General features: G+C 40.4%; 6 protein-coding genes and 5 non-coding genes across 11 annotated transcripts; 7 read left to right on the top strand and 4 right to left on the bottom strand.

The window, feature by feature from the left end:
• Positions 1–4706: 4706 nt before the first annotated feature.
• LOC6612847 (cecropin-C) lies at positions 4707–5167 on the bottom strand. Its single transcript, XM_002037305.2, has 2 exons — positions 4976–5167; positions 4707–4905 (listed from the first exon to the last, which is right to left on the bottom strand). Exons 1-2 carry the CDS (start codon positions 5072–5074, stop codon positions 4813–4815), a joined length of 192 nt encoding a protein of 63 aa, XP_002037341.1. The 5' UTR covers positions 5075–5167; the 3' UTR covers positions 4707–4812.
• Positions 5168–7739: 2572 nt separating this feature from the next.
• LOC6612846 (cecropin-B) lies at positions 7740–8326 on the top strand. Its single transcript, XM_002037304.2, has 2 exons — positions 7740–7918; positions 7978–8326. The coding sequence occupies exons 1-2, from the start codon at positions 7820–7822 to the stop codon at positions 8068–8070; spliced, it is 192 nt and encodes a 63-aa protein (XP_002037340.1). The 5' UTR covers positions 7740–7819; the 3' UTR covers positions 8071–8326.
• On the bottom strand, positions 8255–8710 carry LOC116801473 (cecropin-B-like). The gene is made up of 2 exons (XM_032721276.1): positions 8557–8710; positions 8255–8495 (listed from the first exon to the last, which is right to left on the bottom strand). The coding sequence occupies exons 1-2, from the start codon at positions 8653–8655 to the stop codon at positions 8382–8384; spliced, it is 213 nt and encodes a 70-aa protein (XP_032577167.1). The 5' UTR covers positions 8656–8710; the 3' UTR covers positions 8255–8381.
• A 1260-nt stretch (positions 8711–9970) lies between these two features.
• LOC6612845 (cecropin-A1) lies at positions 9971–10394 on the bottom strand. The gene is made up of 2 exons (XM_002037303.2): positions 10209–10394; positions 9971–10150 (listed from the first exon to the last, which is right to left on the bottom strand). Exons 1-2 carry the CDS (start codon positions 10305–10307, stop codon positions 10058–10060), a joined length of 192 nt encoding a protein of 63 aa, XP_002037339.1. The 5' UTR covers positions 10308–10394; the 3' UTR covers positions 9971–10057.
• A 427-nt stretch (positions 10395–10821) lies between these two features.
• Positions 10822–11315, bottom strand: LOC6612844 (andropin). Its single transcript, XM_002037302.2, has 2 exons — positions 11163–11315; positions 10822–11100 (listed from the first exon to the last, which is right to left on the bottom strand). The coding sequence occupies exons 1-2, from the start codon at positions 11256–11258 to the stop codon at positions 11023–11025; spliced, it is 174 nt and encodes a 57-aa protein (XP_002037338.1). The 5' UTR covers positions 11259–11315; the 3' UTR covers positions 10822–11022.
• A 979-nt stretch (positions 11316–12294) lies between these two features.
• Positions 12295–14750, top strand: LOC6612836 (40S ribosomal protein S7). Its single transcript, XM_002037301.2, has 4 exons — positions 12295–12381; positions 12641–12808; positions 12878–13210; positions 14552–14750. The coding sequence occupies exons 2-4, from the start codon at positions 12641–12643 to the stop codon at positions 14633–14635; spliced, it is 585 nt and encodes a 194-aa protein (XP_002037337.1). The 5' UTR covers positions 12295–12381; the 3' UTR covers positions 14636–14750.
• LOC6612842 lies at positions 13415–13553 on the top strand. The gene has a single exon (XR_048538.1). It is a non-coding gene; the product is annotated as a small nucleolar RNA psi18S-1377 (small nucleolar RNA).
• Positions 13653–13792, top strand: LOC6612841. Its single transcript, XR_048537.2, has one exon. It is a non-coding gene; the product is annotated as a small nucleolar RNA psi18S-1377 (small nucleolar RNA).
• On the top strand, positions 13827–13963 carry LOC6612840. The gene has a single exon (XR_048536.1). It is a non-coding gene; the product is annotated as a small nucleolar RNA psi18S-1377 (small nucleolar RNA).
• Positions 13994–14129, top strand: LOC6612839. Its single transcript, XR_048535.1, has one exon. It is a non-coding gene; the product is annotated as a small nucleolar RNA psi18S-1377 (small nucleolar RNA).
• On the top strand, positions 14169–14305 carry LOC6612838. Its single transcript, XR_048534.1, has one exon. It is a non-coding gene; the product is annotated as a small nucleolar RNA psi18S-1377 (small nucleolar RNA).
• Positions 14751–15379: the final 629 nt, after the last annotated feature.

Here is a 15379-nt window from a genome sequence, read left to right as displayed (position 1 = left end):
ATGATGCCACTGGATGACGCAAAGCCGCCACAGATGGCCCACCTATCCAGGATTGTTATTAAAAAATATTCTAAAGCCCGCTGGAAAACTCTCCACTTACATCCTCGTGTATTTTCTTTTTTATTTTCGAGGGGTAACTCCATATCAGATCAGGTTAGCCTCAAGTTACGCTACTTTACTCTTTCAATATTTAATCAATGCTGAGAGCAAACAATCGACCAACAACGATGGGAAACGGAACCTTAATCAAAAAATCAAACAATTGACATTCAATATGGTCTAATTTTTTACGCTGCCATTAAACAAATTATTGGGGAAGCTGGCAGCCGTTGGAGAGCTGGAAAACCCGAAACGCGACGAGACAGCCCATTTTCCCCAGAGGACCGCAACGACAACATATCAATAAACCAAACAACGGCCAGGACAAACAATGCCGAGTGGAGAGGATGGCAAAGAAAACTGAGCCCTAGATTGGTAATTGAAAAATGCGAATGAAACTCTATATGGGGCACCGCCATCCTGTAATTGGGCTCGACTGTACCGGGCATCGAAGTCAGAGGTCAGACTGTACCTGCCACTGACAGGAGTACAAAAAGCGGCAATAATTGCGCCAAATTTGGTGTAAAATGAGGCAGAATCGCAGGGAAAATTCGGAAAAGTCCCTGCAAGATTTACGCATAATTAAGTGCGCTCAAAAGGTGTCCGCACAATACACTCTCCCTTGAAGACACTGAGAAAAACATCTTATATCTTAAAACATAGAAATAATAAGGGTATGTCTAAAAATTTAATGGATGATCTCAGCTTGCATATTTACGATAACCTATCAGATACTGCATATATCTTTATAATATATCTATAAAATAATATTTTGCTTAATTTTTCTGGGAGTGTACATTCTTGCATTGCAGGACCTGCAAAGGATCAACAAAAACCATGCCAGAACAGGACCAGAGTCCGCATTTACATAATGCTCTTGAGAGGAAAGAGGATTTATGTGTGGCACTTGAGTGCCGCAAATTAATTCAAATGAAATGCGTCCAGAACTTAATCCTCCGCTCCATTGTTGTCCTGGCTGCCATCCCAATACCCTGCAGAAGGACTAATTTGGTGCAATTGCGACACCTAGGAATCGCTTGCTCGGCTTTGATTTGCGCTAATCGCAAAAGTGTCAGCGACCAGGAGAACTGGATGTTTTCCTCATTTCCGCATTTAATCACCCCGGGAATGGGCACTGTCCTTGGGTCCTTTTGTTCGTCCTGCGATGGATGGGAGACCGAGGAAGTCCTAGATCCCGAGATGACAGAAATCAGAGCAAAACTAATTTCCCGTTAATGAGGGTCGCTCGCCCTGTTGCGTTTTCGCCGGCATTTTCCTCATTTTCGTGGCTCACATTTTTTTCTCCGCTCGTGATTACGTATTTTTCCCACTCACACACATGCGCCTCATTAATAATTTTTTCGCCACTCGCTGCCAGGATCGAGATTAATTTGCGCCTCGAAAGGATCTGACGTGTGCCTGTCAGTCGGAAATGTCTCTCTCTTTTTCGGCCCACTGCCTTCTTTTATCTTTGGAATAATGCTAGGATGTGGATGCGGAAGTCCTGGTGTTCCTTGTTCCTTTTTCGCGGGCGGAAGCTGCTGAGGCGTCAAATTGTTATTAATTGAAAGTCAAAAGTTCGGCCTGCGCCTCCAGTTTTAATTGGATTGTTCGCTTATCTCGGCGCGAATTAATTACTGAGAAGGGAGGAACTCAGGAAGGGAAATGTATTCCATACAATGTGGTTAGTAGAGTATAGTAAATAGAGAAAAACAACACATTTCATTTAAGCAAAAAAAATCATTCTGTACTTCATTTTTTATATCTATTTCACAACCCTTTTATAACATTTTTATTGCCAATAAGCTCGCTTTTATGTTCCATAGTTGTTTCATATTCTTGGTAAGAGTTTCGTTTTTATGTTATATGGTTTTTTGATTTCTCAATCTTCCACATGTATGATGTACATGTACATGTCAAGTGAGATTTCACTTTTAAGCATTTTTCCGCCCATCATCGGTATTCCTAATAAAAAGATTGCTGAGCCCATGAGGTCATCCAGTGGTGACGCATTGAACTGTGTGCTCAACACCTCCCCATTCATATTCATATCCATATTCGGGTGTGGATTCAAGCTATCTATGCATCCTCACGCGATCTGATCTAAAAGGATCTTATTGGGAGGCATTCGCCTGGAAGCTGGCAACAATTGAATTGATTTTATTGCCCCGGGAAAGTTATGCGCTGACAGGACCTTGGCTCACTGGGTGAGCATAATGTCCCGGCTGCAGGATACACACAATAAAAAATGCCTATGTGTCCAGCAATTTCATTTCGTTTGTCCTGAAAAGGCACCCAAAAGCGCTGCCATTGTTGTAGTCTGTTTATTAAATTGCTGCCTCGAAAGGGGTGAGATATTCCAGGGCAGGGGGCCAAAATCCGGGGCCACCTTTGTTAATCGTCAAGCTGACAATAAATCTTGGCCAAGCCAGGGAACCCGAGTTGCGTATGATCTGTACGGTGTAATTCCCGACTTGGCATTCCCCATGCACACACAGATACTCACACGCACACTTATTCGCGCCACAGACAAAGATACGGATGCGGATTGAGGAGCAAGGGTCGGGGAAAATATTTCATAAATTGAATTGTTTTGCATTGTTGTCGCCGCACAGAGCTGCTCTTATTTCGAATTGCTCGACAAAACCAAATAAAAAGCATCCATATATGAGTTCTCGAGGGCAGACATATATGTATGTTTTTGTGTATCTTTGTGATTTATAACGCGCTTAGAATGGCAGTGCTGGAAATGAAATCAAAGCGTCATCCAGTCTGGCAAAACGTCTGATTTGATGATGACATGTAACTAACAATGGGAAGATAGACATTGGGACAGTACTTTTGGTTAGTTCTTAAAGTTAAATATACATTTTAAAAAGATGTAAAGTACTAAAGTATCTGTTGAGTTACCTTTTCATCCTTTTCTATGCTCAATAAGAAAGAGTTGAGTGTATCTAAGAGGAAATCATCGCCTGACATCGTTAGCAGTCTGGGAAATTCTATGAAGTGACAGCGACTATGGCATTTTAGATATGATAAATGAAATATCTCGAATGAAAGTGAAACCGCAGTTCATTTTGTGGAGTGGGTGAGACGGTTGGTTAAGTTCCGCTCCATTCCAAACTGCTTCTGACACTTTAAAAGGCGAATTGAATTTAAATTTGCTGATTACGCTCGGAGCAGTGCGAATAATGGTTATATTGAGCCATAAAAGAAATTAAGTCAAACATTATTCCCGGCCGAACGGCCGACATCCCCCATCTGCGCGTAATATATTTTAAAACAACTTTCACCACCTTTGAACTGGGTGGGCAAATATTATTGATACATCGGCGGCTTCTCAATGGCTTGTAAACGATTTCTGGAGAGGATTTTGCTTACAAGGGGCATCCTGGCGGGGTGCCACATACTTATTCCGCCTTTCTCCACAGCTACAACGCATATTACACAATATTTTTAGCAACAGATTCTCGAGTGCTGTTCTGTTCGAGGAGGGGCTTACGCATGATTTTCCGGGATTTGCCTTATGAAATTTTCAAATTTTACAATCTGCGCCACGGGCGGCTGACAAGGAAATTAGACTACGATTCGCTTTTTGTGTAATTTCGAAATGATTATTACTGCGAGGGGGGTGGCGGAAATCAATGCATAAATTACAAAATACAGCCGGCAGACAAAAGCTGATCTTTATTGTTATTCAAATCATTTGGCAGCTGCCACGGCTCCATCGCCATCGTCATTTGAAGTGGGATTCCGCGCTTCTGATGCGCCGAGTGGGACGATAATGATTGACTGGCAGACAATCCAGGTCTAATCTGTCAATAATTCAGACCATGTGCTCTGGCTTTTAGCGCTTTTGAGCCCAAGGCGTCGAATTCGGCATCCCAAGCTGTCGATTTCCCAGGCGAGTTGGCCTAATCCGATGGAGATGCCGTGTAATTAGGTACGGCGACATCGGAAGTGCCTTTAAAATTGATTCGGTTGCGGTTTTTTAAGCGAACTTTGGGCACTTTTATTGGAAAAAATGGCTACTCGTACATTAACGTCGCTCTTCATCCCCGTTCTCTCATATTTTGTTTAACCATTTATTTGTAATTACTTTTCTAACCACTCATGTGATGCCAGAAGGAATATTCCAATTTCATTACCCCCACTAGCAGTGTTTTGCTTTCGCGAAACCTGCGAATCATTTCCTCAAGGAGCTCCTATAATTTAATGTAAACTTTGCGGTCACGTGGCGCGACCTCCGCTCCCATGTAAGTAAATCAAAGCAAATTACCAGCCGAACACACAACAAGGAACACACACATGGGCCAAGGGCAACTCTCACCCATTTCAACTTTCAACCCAAAGCAAACCCCGCCCACAAAAAGGTTCCCAGTTCGCAGTTCACAAGTGTTTTGACATTTGGACGCGTTTTGTGCCCAAAATGACCACCAACAAGAGGTGGACCCGGGGCACAAGTCGATGGCCCAAGGGAGCCCTTACACTTGTGCCCTGATCCCGGCAAACTGTGGGAAAACCGGAAAACCCAGCCACCCTGGGAAAGTGTAATCAAGCTCGTGATGGCCATGGATAACCCAAAAACATGGACACATATGCACATGTAAATTACGGGGATGTAAGCTAGTTTATTTCTATGGCTGGCGAATAAATAAGTGTGTATAATTAAGCGCGTTATCCTGCGAGAGTCCTTTGATGGACATTAAGGGCTCATCCTCTGGCGGTGGCTGCCACATTGGCGGCCTGTTGCGCAATCCCCAGTCCTTGAATGGTGGCATCCCGGGTGTGCTGGCCAATGCGCTCCTTTGCAAGTTATTATTAAACAAATTAGTAAAATGTACAACTATTTCTTATATTTTGTTGCTGAACTTACGATTCTCTTGCCCAGTTTCTTCAGCCAACCGGCTTCAGACTGTCCAATGCTGATGGCCAGGATGAGGGCGACGAAGACGAAGATCTTGTAGAAGTTCATGTTGAATTTTCTAGATTTAATTCCTTGGTATATATATTTATATATAGATTGAGATTTAGCTGCTGATTTAGCTGCTGCTTTGGGAACTGAGCGACTGATGACTGGACTTCTGGCACAGGCGGCTTTTATAGCGAAGAATGCGATGCCGATAAGGCGACGACGGGGAACTTTTCGCAGCGAAACGAGAAAGACTGTAGTGGATCCCCGTCTTTATTAGGCGAAGACTGTCTTCGGTAATCTGTTTGAGCAGCTGCTAATAAAAGTAGAGCGTTCTACGCTTAGTTATCATGTGTGCAAAAAGCAATAGCGAAGTTCTTCAAAACAATATTTTCAAATATAATTTAGATTTACAAAAAGGACACACTCGCGCAACTGTACTTGATTTTTGAGAGGGGGATGTAGGCTTTCGCGCACTTCGGCATATAATATCAACCACCACGAAAATGTAACTTTAATTTCAGCCATAAAAAACCAGCAACGAGGGGCAGACAATAGACGCGCAGCAAAGACAACAAATGAATTAAATCAGCAAGGGAGGCAAAACACACACACACAATGTAGAAAGGGAATATACAAGGATATAGGAATAGAGCATCTAGGATGCGAAGCTGCGAGGAAGATGGGCGCCCTGTCAGGATATGCCACTAATTTCCTTAACAAGTAAAAACGCTTTATCCATCTTGGGCCTTGACTCCGCTTCCTTGCTGCTCCTTTCCGGTTCCATGGCCTCGGCGAAATGTAAATAAAATCGCTCGAATTAACCGCTGAGTGACAGCTACAAGTGGCAGACGGAGACACAAAAGGAGCCAGCGAGTCCTGTGTCATAACCGCCAGGACTCGTCCTCATCCACATCCTCAGCCTTCGCAGTATCTAGTTGGTGAGCCCAGGGAAGCGTAAGTAAGTCAGTAAATGCCGCAACTGGTTGCAAAGGTCGGCTCAACTACTCAAATTGGAGGGAGCTATTCGGCAGAAAAGTCTTAAATGATATTAAGTTGAGGGAAATGTGTGGGAAGTGTGTATTAGTAGTTCGGCTGGCAGCTCTTAAATTTTAGTTTAATTTAAATCTTTACTTTACTTCTTATATATTTCATATACATTTAATAATTAAGTATAAGTATAAGTCCCATTAGTCACGAGAGTGATTCAGATGATTTTTTAGCAGGCATCCCCGGAATCTAAATTCCCATTCCAGCTGATGAACCCCATCAGCCCACCTGGAGACAATGGCTGTGTCAATGTTTGAGCATCTTGGCCTTGCCTCCTCGATAGGCGAGTCTTAATCAGCAGATGCCGCCGGGGAACTTTTTCCTTGGGATTCACATTCGTAAAGACAGCAGAACCCAAACTGATAAGCGGAAGGTGCTGATAAAGAAAGCCGCTATAAAGAAATAGGGAGCAGATGCGGGAGGGAATCGGATCAATTGCAGGTGCGGGTTGAAACTGCCAGCTTGATCGATCACTTGAATCATTGAGTCAGAATACGTCATCGGTAACGAGATCTACTTGGGCGTGGGTTCTTTGTGCTTTACGAGGTAAGAGAAATCACACGCGAGTAAATCCATTCCTAAAACTTATTCGTAGTAGAAGCTGGTTACCCATTACTCATGGAAATTACTCGGGGTATATTTAATTGCAGATAATATGGGGAAAGGGAAATACAAGTAGTTAATTAGACATTAAACTACAAAGGGTCTTTACTCAAAGGAGACATTCTCCAAAGTATCTTTAGGTTTTCATCATCTGTTGACCAACATTCCTTCGAGTCATCAATTAAGTCAAGTGCGAGGTATCGCGTATGTGTCAGTCGATCTAGTAGTTCTACTTAATTCTACGATCGTTCAACCCATTGAGTAATACTCAGTTGTTGTTTCCCCATTTTTTTTGCTCTGTTGTGGGGACATTCGCTTGGCGCTCGAATGTTTGGCGTTATTTCCCGTACTTTTGCTGTGCGAATGTGTTTTGTTTTTATTGAAATTGTTTGTGACCACAATTTATGGAATACATTATGCTGGGAGTGGACAATAAATGGATAATGCCATGTTGATTGGGGGGATTTCTTGTTTCCAGGAAATATTGTTGATACCTTTTCTGGGCTATAAAAAGTATATTAGGATATATTTTCTTGGAGTATTTATTTGCATCTGGTTCAATCTCCCCGAGTTATTAACTCTGCTGATAATTCAGTTCCATTGCGAACTAAGTGCCTGATAGTCTTATTAATTTCAAAAAAGATGAAGACAGCATCTGTGATGCTGATACGATGACAAAGGGGATTTTGTGTGTAACAAAATTTAATACCAATTAAAAAGTAATAAAAATGGGAGGCTTGTCTTAGGGGAATACTTAATAGGGAAAAACACAACACACTGTTGTGGAGAATACACTTGTATGGTCCCCTAAAAGTTTAAAAGAGTATATTATTATTCATGTATGGCTGTGTCAATTTTAATTTAATAAGCTAGTTTAAATCATCAAAATACAATAGATTAATCAAATCATAGCTTGCAACCAACATCTTATTCTGAAACATCACTTGAGTAAGTCACAATCATGGCTGCTCCGATCTGAGTCCATCTTCTGGTGAACTTTTGTCCCGCAGAAGAAATCCCCGTTTGTGCAGCCGCAGCATCTGTTGGAATCGCTATATAAACCCAATCTCTTTGATGTCCAGTCATCAGTCTCACAGTTCTCACTGCAGCAGCTTAAGCTTTCTTGCAATCCGGTCGTAAGCCAACAATCTCGTCATGAACTTCAACAAGATCTTCGTCTTCGTGGCCCTCATCCTGGCCATCAGCCTGGGAAACACAGAGGCTGGTTGGCTTAGGAAGCTGGGAAAGAAAATCGTATGGATTCCCTTCTAAGCTAAACAAAATGAATTATTTATTTTGGATTTTCCTTTTAGGAACGCATTGGCCAGCACACCAGGGATGCCTCAATCCAGGTCCTCGGAATCGCCCAACAAGCCGCCAATGTTGCAGCCACCGCTCGAGGTTGAAATCAAGTCTTGAAGATCTTCAACCCGCTAATTTCTCTAATTTATTATTAATGCATTAGGACAATTAACATAATGAAAAAGATACTCAGTGCCAATGTCAAATTATTAAAATATAAGCAAGCTGATATTAATAAAAAGAAATTAAGACAATATATACAACAAAATATATGTATTCCTCTGTAAGCTCATCAAAATGTAATCACACAAACTGGTTAGCATAAATAAAAATAGAATCTTGGAGTTTCTTATCATTAAATACTTATAGATTTTATTAAATATTTTTAGCAAATCAAGAAAAAACTGGTAATAATCTACTTTTTTTGACCCCTGGCTGTGGCAGCAACATCCGCGGCTTTTTGGCCGACTTCAATGACCTCAAGTGCTGCGTTTTGGAAGTATCTAAAAGTCTTCTCAGATTTCTCCTTCTGTGGAGAGGAATTTTAGTTAGATCGATGTAAAAGATGTACATAAGTGCTTTAAACTTACAATATCCGAGGCTCTATCCGCCAGCCAACCGGCATGCGAGTGTTGCAAGTTAATTGCCAGGATGATGAAAACAAGCAAAAAGATGTGGCTAAAGTTCATATTAAGTAATATATATTTACAGACTGGAAAAAGCAGCAAATGTTTTTTTGCTAATGGTTTTTTTGGACTGAGGCTCAGAGCTCAGCCTTAAGTTTTTTATAGGCGAACGCACTTCTACTTTAGAGATAAGGCATATAAGTGGATTTTCCCAGTCGAAAATATTATCAATATTATCAATTTGAATCTAGACAATACAACGAAATTAATCAGTGGATTATTGGTTGTAAATATATTTTTGGCACGTGCGCTCCAAAAACTATAAAACTATAGATAGATAAGATATAAAACTATAGATCTTTAGAGACAAAATATTGCTTTTGCGAATGTTTTATTTACGTAAATTTATTAAATATTTATAAAATAAATAAATAAATATTAATTAGCTAGGTATATTTTGAGGAGCCTTGACTTTAGATTTTGCTAGAGTAGCTATAGCTCTGATGCTGCTGTTGCAATGGAGAATATCGACTTTTGATTGCACCAGGAACGCCGAGAGCTTTTATAAAAAAATCAGCTTAAGTTCAGCGCCTGACAAGGCTTAAATGTGGATTTTTATGGCTGAAAGTACAGGAGAGGAATCCAAACAGATCATTTGGATTCTTGTATTTGCATATTTCACATGCATAGGGATTTTTTACCTTACCTATGGAAATAATACGAAATAATTTGCGATAAGCCCACAAATAAATTTGAATTATCGCTAAAAAAGCGTTTATTACATTATTAATAATAGACAAAAAATGTATAAAATAAAATATATAAATTTAATTTCTTATATATAATACCCAAACTTAAGTTTACCCCCTGGCAGTGATTGCGACATTGGCTGCTTTCGAGGCGACTTCAGCAACTTGCAGGGTAGCATTTAGGGTGTACAGACCAACGTCATTCTGAGGATTTAGAATCGTTGTTTGATGCAAAGAATTCTTTCAAAATAGCTAAGCTTACTAATGTCCCAAAGAAGCAAGCTTCCGTTTGCGGCCAATAAGTGGTCAGGATGAAGACACATAAAATCCAGATGGTATTGTGATTCATTTTATTTAATTAATGAATCTAATTGTTTCAGTATGTACTACGCGACTGATAATTGAAATTAAAAGCCTGGTCTTTTTATAGGCGATCCGAATTATACTACGACAGATAAGACATAATCCCGGCCTTTCCAAATTGGAAAAGAAGCGAAAACTACAAATTAATCGGCATTGCGATTTGTAATATTCTATATAAACAATACCTCTTAAGTATATTTAAAATATGTGTATACATTCAAGGGTTCGTTTTCCTCCAACTTTTTTAAAAAAAAGTTTGAGTCAAATTTTTTAAATTTTTAAAGTGGATTTATTTACATGGAGCAACCGAATAAATATATCTTTAAATAAATAATTATTTATATTTGTTGTGGTCAACCTCGGGCAGTGGCGGCGACATTGGCGGCCTGTTGAGCGACTCCCAGTCCCTGGATTGTGGCATCCCGAGTGTGCTGACCAACGCGTTCCTATAAAAAGTAAGTCAGTTAATTTCTGGCTTAACATTTTTGAAATGGAAGGTCTTACGATTTTCTTGCCAATTTTCTTCAGCCAGCCAGCTTCTGATTGTCCAATGGTGATGGCCAGAATGAGAGCGACGAAAACGAAGATGTTGTAGAAGTTCATTGTGATAGTTTCTTGATTTTTCTTGATTAGAAGAAGCTAAAGATATTGATATTGCAGTGAGGTCTGAGCGACTGATGGCTGCGATACAAAAGGCGAGAGCTTTTATAGGCGCAACAGTCAGCTTGAAAAACAGAATGACAGATAAGGCATGAACGGGGATTTTTGCAAAGAAAAAGTACACTGAAGGTAACCAATCTGATTCCAATCACACATCTGATCTAGGCAACAGTCGGGGATTTCAATGCCATAATCCAAATATCTAAATTACAAAGAGTAAAATCCTTTAAACGGTCAATTTGAATTAAAACTTTAGTAACTCTTTTCTTATAGCAATTTGAATTGGTCTCTTTATTTCTTTCTAAGACAGTAAAGTTCATTTACTATATCAATTTATTTATATAAAGACTTCCAATTTTTGTTATTTTTCGAGGGGAATCACAACAATTCTTTACTAAAGGCACTACATAAATTTTAGAAAACTCTATAGGCATTTAAAGATAATAGAAAATAATTGTTTACTGAGCACGTACGAATCTGAAAATTTATTTAACATTTTATTGTAAGCGAGAGCGGCATATATGTACATCCCAGTCTATTAACTAAGTTAACTAAAAGTCTTACGTTAGTAAATTAATTGTTTTTCAGATTTAAAAATTTGTGTTTATTTTCGTTTTATACATTGTTTCAATTGCAGTGCAGAACAGATTTGCGTTAATTACTTCGGCAAGATCATATTTTCAATGGGCTTAGCTAAGCCAATTCCCGCTTGAGCAGCTTTGTGTATTGCGTTTTCCTGTAGAAACACAAATGTTTATACTTTATTGTTAAATACACTTGTTTAAAGAAGAAACAAACCATTTTGTCAAGAATATCAATGAACACTGCATCCGAAGGATCCACGGTGATGGCCAAAATGAGGGCCAGGACGACAAGGACCACAAAGTATTTCATATCTAGATCGCTGTGTTTTCCGAATTTTGCACTGATGATTTAGACTGAAAAGCAAGTGGTTTTATAGGCAATCAACCTACCGAAAAAACGTTTACAATAATAATTAGACCTTAAACATATTAATTGCAATATGTAAAAAAAGAACACGTGTTTTTGCATTGAAAGAGACTTAAAAGGTTTTTATTCAAGAGCATATTTCTTGGAATAACTAAAAACCACAACAAGTTACTAAGTTTTCATTCAATAGCGTTCTATAAAAATAAGGTTCTAGAATTCTGTAGGTCAAAACTCCCACGGCAAATGGCACTGAAATTTACATATATTATATTATCAATATGCCAAAAATTTAAAGATCATTTTAAAATGTAAGTTGAAAAGGTTAAATTTGTCTATGTAAATATTATCTAAACAAATATTTAAGGCCATAAATAATAAGAAAGTTATATTGTTAATAATCTCATTAAATTCCTATTTTATGGTCATCCATTCAAAACAAATATTAGTTTTCTGCATTGAAGTTAACAAAAATACTTGTAATTATTTTTGTATTATCGTCACATATGGAAACAATCGCGCCACCTGTGGGGCTTTAATCGCAACATAAGTGGAGACACAAGTCGCTGAAACATGGTCGATAACCCTAAACGAACCTATCGATATATATTTTCAAAGAAACTTAATATATTTTTCATACAACAGGTATTTGTCAGCAGGTATAGAGTCATTTTACAGGCTAATAGTTTAAAACTAACTTATTAAAAAAAGTTTTATAATAAAATTTTCCCAAACATAAACCAATAGTGGCATAAAAAGTTATCGATGCTAACTCATATATTCGTTGTACACAATCTTTGCTATGAACTATCGATGTTTACACGCAAAACATTGAATTGCTTAAACATTTCAAAGAAATACTAATCAAATTTTCTTGAAGTAATGTTATTTTTTATTGATAAATATGGTATATTGAGCCATACCTTGTATTTTCGACGAATAATTGTTCCTGCAAGTGTATCGATAGTATCGAACAACCTTCGCGTGTGTCCCATCGATAACAACACGTTCTGTGTTCCACCTCTACGTCGTGGCTGGACTTCCTTTCCTGTCAAAATAGTCGACAAAGGTGGTACTTTTTTTCTTCCGTCGCCGAAAATGGCCAAAATACGCGGTCGCCACAACGCAGTGCAGCGAAATAATAAGAGAAAAGGCCGCAAAGATGATGCCAAATTATGATTTTCGCGTATATACAGATTAATGCTGGCGAAATAACGCCGATTGCCGCCGATTTGTGATTGTACTGCGTTGTGGAGACGCGGCTGCCACAGCGAATTTAGTGTTTGTAATTGAACCGAAAGCTAAAATACCGGCGATGAACATTACAGATGGCTATCGGCTCCAAGATTATCAAGCCCGGCGGCTCGGATCCCGATGACTTCGAGAAGTCCATTGCCCAGGCGTTGGTGGAACTCGAGGCCAACAGCGACCTGAAGCCCTACCTGCGCGATCTGCACATCACCCGTGCCCGCGAGATCGAGTTCGGCAGCAAGAAGGTAAACAACAGTATATGGCGTACATGTGGAGTCTCCAGTAGTAATCCGTAACCCACTCTCTGCACGCAGGCCGTCATCATCTACGTGCCCATTCCACAGCAGAAGGTGTTCCAGAAGATCCAGATCATCCTGGTCCGCGAGCTGGAGAAGAAGTTCTCGGGCAAGCACGTCGTCGTGATTGCTGAGCGCAAGATCCTGCCCAAGCCCACGCGCAAGGCCCGCAACCCCCTCAAGCAGAAGCGTCCACGCTCCAGGACTCTGACCGCTGTGTACGACGCCATCCTTGAGGATCTGGTCTTCCCCGCCGAGATCGTGGGCAAGCGCATCCGCGTCAAGCTGGACGGCTCCCAGCTGGTCAAGGTGCACCTGGACAAGAACCAGCAGACCACCATTGAACACAAAGTAAGCATAGAATCCTCCACCTCAAAGGAGAGTGCTTTGTGTGTGTTAGCAGGGCGTACCCTCGATATTTGGGCCTTCCTTGCCATGGAGCCCAATCTTCGCCAGGGGACGGAGAACAGCCAGGGCCAATTACTCGTTATTGCAGGCATTAGAAGCCATTGCGGTCCTGCATCTCCAAATATTGGCCACAGTTGGTCTGATACATCGTTCTTGTGTTTTTCGCTGGCTGTCCTTTCAAAGCCAGTGATTGTCAAACAGAACGTACATTAATGGCAGCTTATCACTCCACAATGTTGTGCCGAGTTTTCACGGCTACTGCATTACTTTCCGGCTCGCCACATCATTACACACTCAAATCGATACTTGGAACCATTTAAACAGAATCAGAATTCAAATAAGGGGTATAACAGATGGATAGAAAGATTATGCGGTAATCTGTCTATCGTTTTTGTGTTATTTGCTGGAAGTTACATCCAAAGCCAGTGATTGTCAAACAGAACGTACATTAATGGCAGCTTATCACTCCACAATGTTGAGCCGGCTTTCCAGGGCTGCTGCATTACTTTCCGGCTCGCCACAGTTCCTTACAATCTTTTAAGTACCTTGGTTTCTAGCACCGTTCTTGTGTTATTCGCTAGACCTTTTCATGGCCTAGCGAGCGTCAAACAGAACGCATACTGAAGCAACAAATCACTCCACAATGGTGGGTCTATTTTACCAGGACTGCAGCATTACTAAAGGATTGCCACAGTTGAAAATCCACGAGAATGCTTATTGTGAACTCCGTTCTTGTGTTATTCGCTAAGCGATTACCTAAGCTCAGCGATTGTCAAACAGAACGTAGATTAACTGCCGCTAATCACTCCACAATGTTGAGCTGACTCTCCACGGCTACTGCATTACTATATGCGCCACATTCATTTCAACACTTAGTCTCTTTAGCCTTTGGTTTCCATCACCGTTCTTGTGTTATTTTCTGGGCGTTGTTCAAGTCCAGCGATCGTCAAACAGAACGCAAAGTAATGCAACGAATCACTCCACAATGATGGGTCTATTTTGCCAGGACAGCATCATTACTTAAGGATTGCAACAGCATACTAGAGTTACTAATATGAAAACACACATGATGCACTTTGAGTGCCGCCTATTTGCCTCCCGAGCGCCGTTTAGTTTCCTGGTGCCTTGGGACTTCCTATATAAGCGGAAGATAAATCCAGCCTACCGTACGATATCTTCTCTGCGGTATTTTCTGCCGCAGTGGAGGTTGCGGCGCTGTACACTTCAATAAATAAGTGAATTCCTGTTCATGTTCACTAATACGTGCTCTATTTCTCCCTCCAGGTCGACACCTTCACCTCGGTCTACAAGAAGCTGACTGGTCGCGATGTTACCTTCGAATTCCCCGACAACTACCTGAATGTCTAGAGTGGCGGGTTCTCGTTCGAGAGTATCACTGGTTCGCCGGTTCATCTGGGAATATGAGTTTTATACATGAGCTAGAGAACGTGAATAAACATTAAACAATCTAAAACTAAGCAAACTTCCAATTAAGCCAACTCGCTCTCTGTTGTCCTGTAATTAATCAGCGATAAGCGCAGCGTTCCCTGAGTCGCTACATGTGTTCGAACTTTAATCCTTTAAAGGAGCAGTATCCTGATGGGATGTCACATGCTGTCATTAAGGGCAGCCATAAAAGGGGTTATTACATGGCGGAAAGTGACATTCATTTGATGCCCGCTCAACTGCTTAATTAAAAAGTTGACGTATGTTCTTCTTTTCTTCTTTCTTTTTCATTGAGAGAAGGGTTAATCTTGTGGCTACATTTTGGCGCCTCTCATTTGCATACCATGTTATTATGCCTTTTGAACAAACACGTGTGATTGGGGGTGGTAGCAACATGGAAGGGTGTGGGTTTCTTTGACTGATTAATTTTTGGAAAAAAGAGCTTTTAGACATGGAACACCCCATTGAAAGCTTTTAAACCGCCATATTTGAATTTACTGCATGTTCATTGGGAAAAGCTAAAGGTTGCTGTATGAAATCTAAAGATTGGTGAGGAGAAGTGTATATTTTCAATAATAATGAAAATACTATTTTATTACGATTTAATAACCACAATATAGGTACGCCATTCTGCTTTCCCCCTGATTTTATTAGCCAATTAATCGA

This window comes from Drosophila sechellia, chromosome 3R (assembly GCF_004382195.2).
Source record: "Drosophila sechellia strain sech25 chromosome 3R, ASM438219v1, whole genome shotgun sequence".
In the NCBI taxonomy this organism is placed as follows: Eukaryota; Metazoa; Arthropoda; class Insecta; order Diptera; family Drosophilidae; genus Drosophila; species Drosophila sechellia.
Note: the sequence above shows the minus strand (reverse complement) of the source record. Positions and strands in the feature narration are given on the sequence as shown.

What these genes read in the sequence shown, in the direction of transcription:
- LOC6612847 (XM_002037305.2), bottom strand. Translation starts at nt 5,074, where the DNA reads ATGAACTTCTACAAGATCTTCGTCTTCGTCGCCCTCATCCTGGCCATC. An exon ending in AGAAACTGGGCAAGAGAATC is followed by an intron (nt 4,906 to 4,975) that starts GTAAGTTCAGCA and finishes TAACTTGCAAAG; the next exon opens with GAGCGCATTGGCCAGCACAC.
- LOC6612846 (XM_002037304.2), top strand. Translation starts at nt 7,820, where the DNA reads ATGAACTTCAACAAGATCTTCGTCTTCGTGGCCCTCATCCTGGCCATC. An exon ending in GGAAGCTGGGAAAGAAAATC is followed by an intron (nt 7,919 to 7,977) that starts GTATGGATTCCC and finishes TTTTCCTTTTAG; the next exon opens with GAACGCATTGGCCAGCACAC.
- LOC116801473 (XM_032721276.1), bottom strand. Translation starts at nt 8,655, where the DNA reads ATGAACTTTAGCCACATCTTTTTGCTTGTTTTCATCATCCTGGCAATT. An exon ending in CGGATAGAGCCTCGGATATT is followed by an intron (nt 8,496 to 8,556) that starts GTAAGTTTAAAG and finishes TCCTCTCCACAG; the next exon opens with AAGGAGAAATCTGAGAAGAC.
- LOC6612845 (XM_002037303.2), bottom strand. Translation starts at nt 10,307, where the DNA reads ATGAACTTCTACAACATCTTCGTTTTCGTCGCTCTCATTCTGGCCATC. An exon ending in AGAAAATTGGCAAGAAAATC is followed by an intron (nt 10,151 to 10,208) that starts GTAAGACCTTCC and finishes TACTTTTTATAG; the next exon opens with GAACGCGTTGGTCAGCACAC.
- LOC6612844 (XM_002037302.2), bottom strand. Translation starts at nt 11,258, where the DNA reads ATGAAATACTTTGTGGTCCTTGTCGTCCTGGCCCTCATTTTGGCCATC. An exon ending in TTGATATTCTTGACAAAATG is followed by an intron (nt 11,101 to 11,162) that starts GTTTGTTTCTTC and finishes GTGTTTCTACAG; the next exon opens with GAAAACGCAATACACAAAGC.
- LOC6612836 (XM_002037301.2), top strand. Translation starts at nt 12,641, where the DNA reads ATGGCTATCGGCTCCAAGATTATCAAGCCCGGCGGCTCGGATCCCGAT. An exon ending in TCGAGTTCGGCAGCAAGAAG is followed by an intron (nt 12,809 to 12,877) that starts GTAAACAACAGT and finishes CTCTGCACGCAG; the next exon opens with GCCGTCATCATCTACGTGCC. An exon ending in AGACCACCATTGAACACAAA is followed by an intron (nt 13,211 to 14,551) that starts GTAAGCATAGAA and finishes TTCTCCCTCCAG; the next exon opens with GTCGACACCTTCACCTCGGT.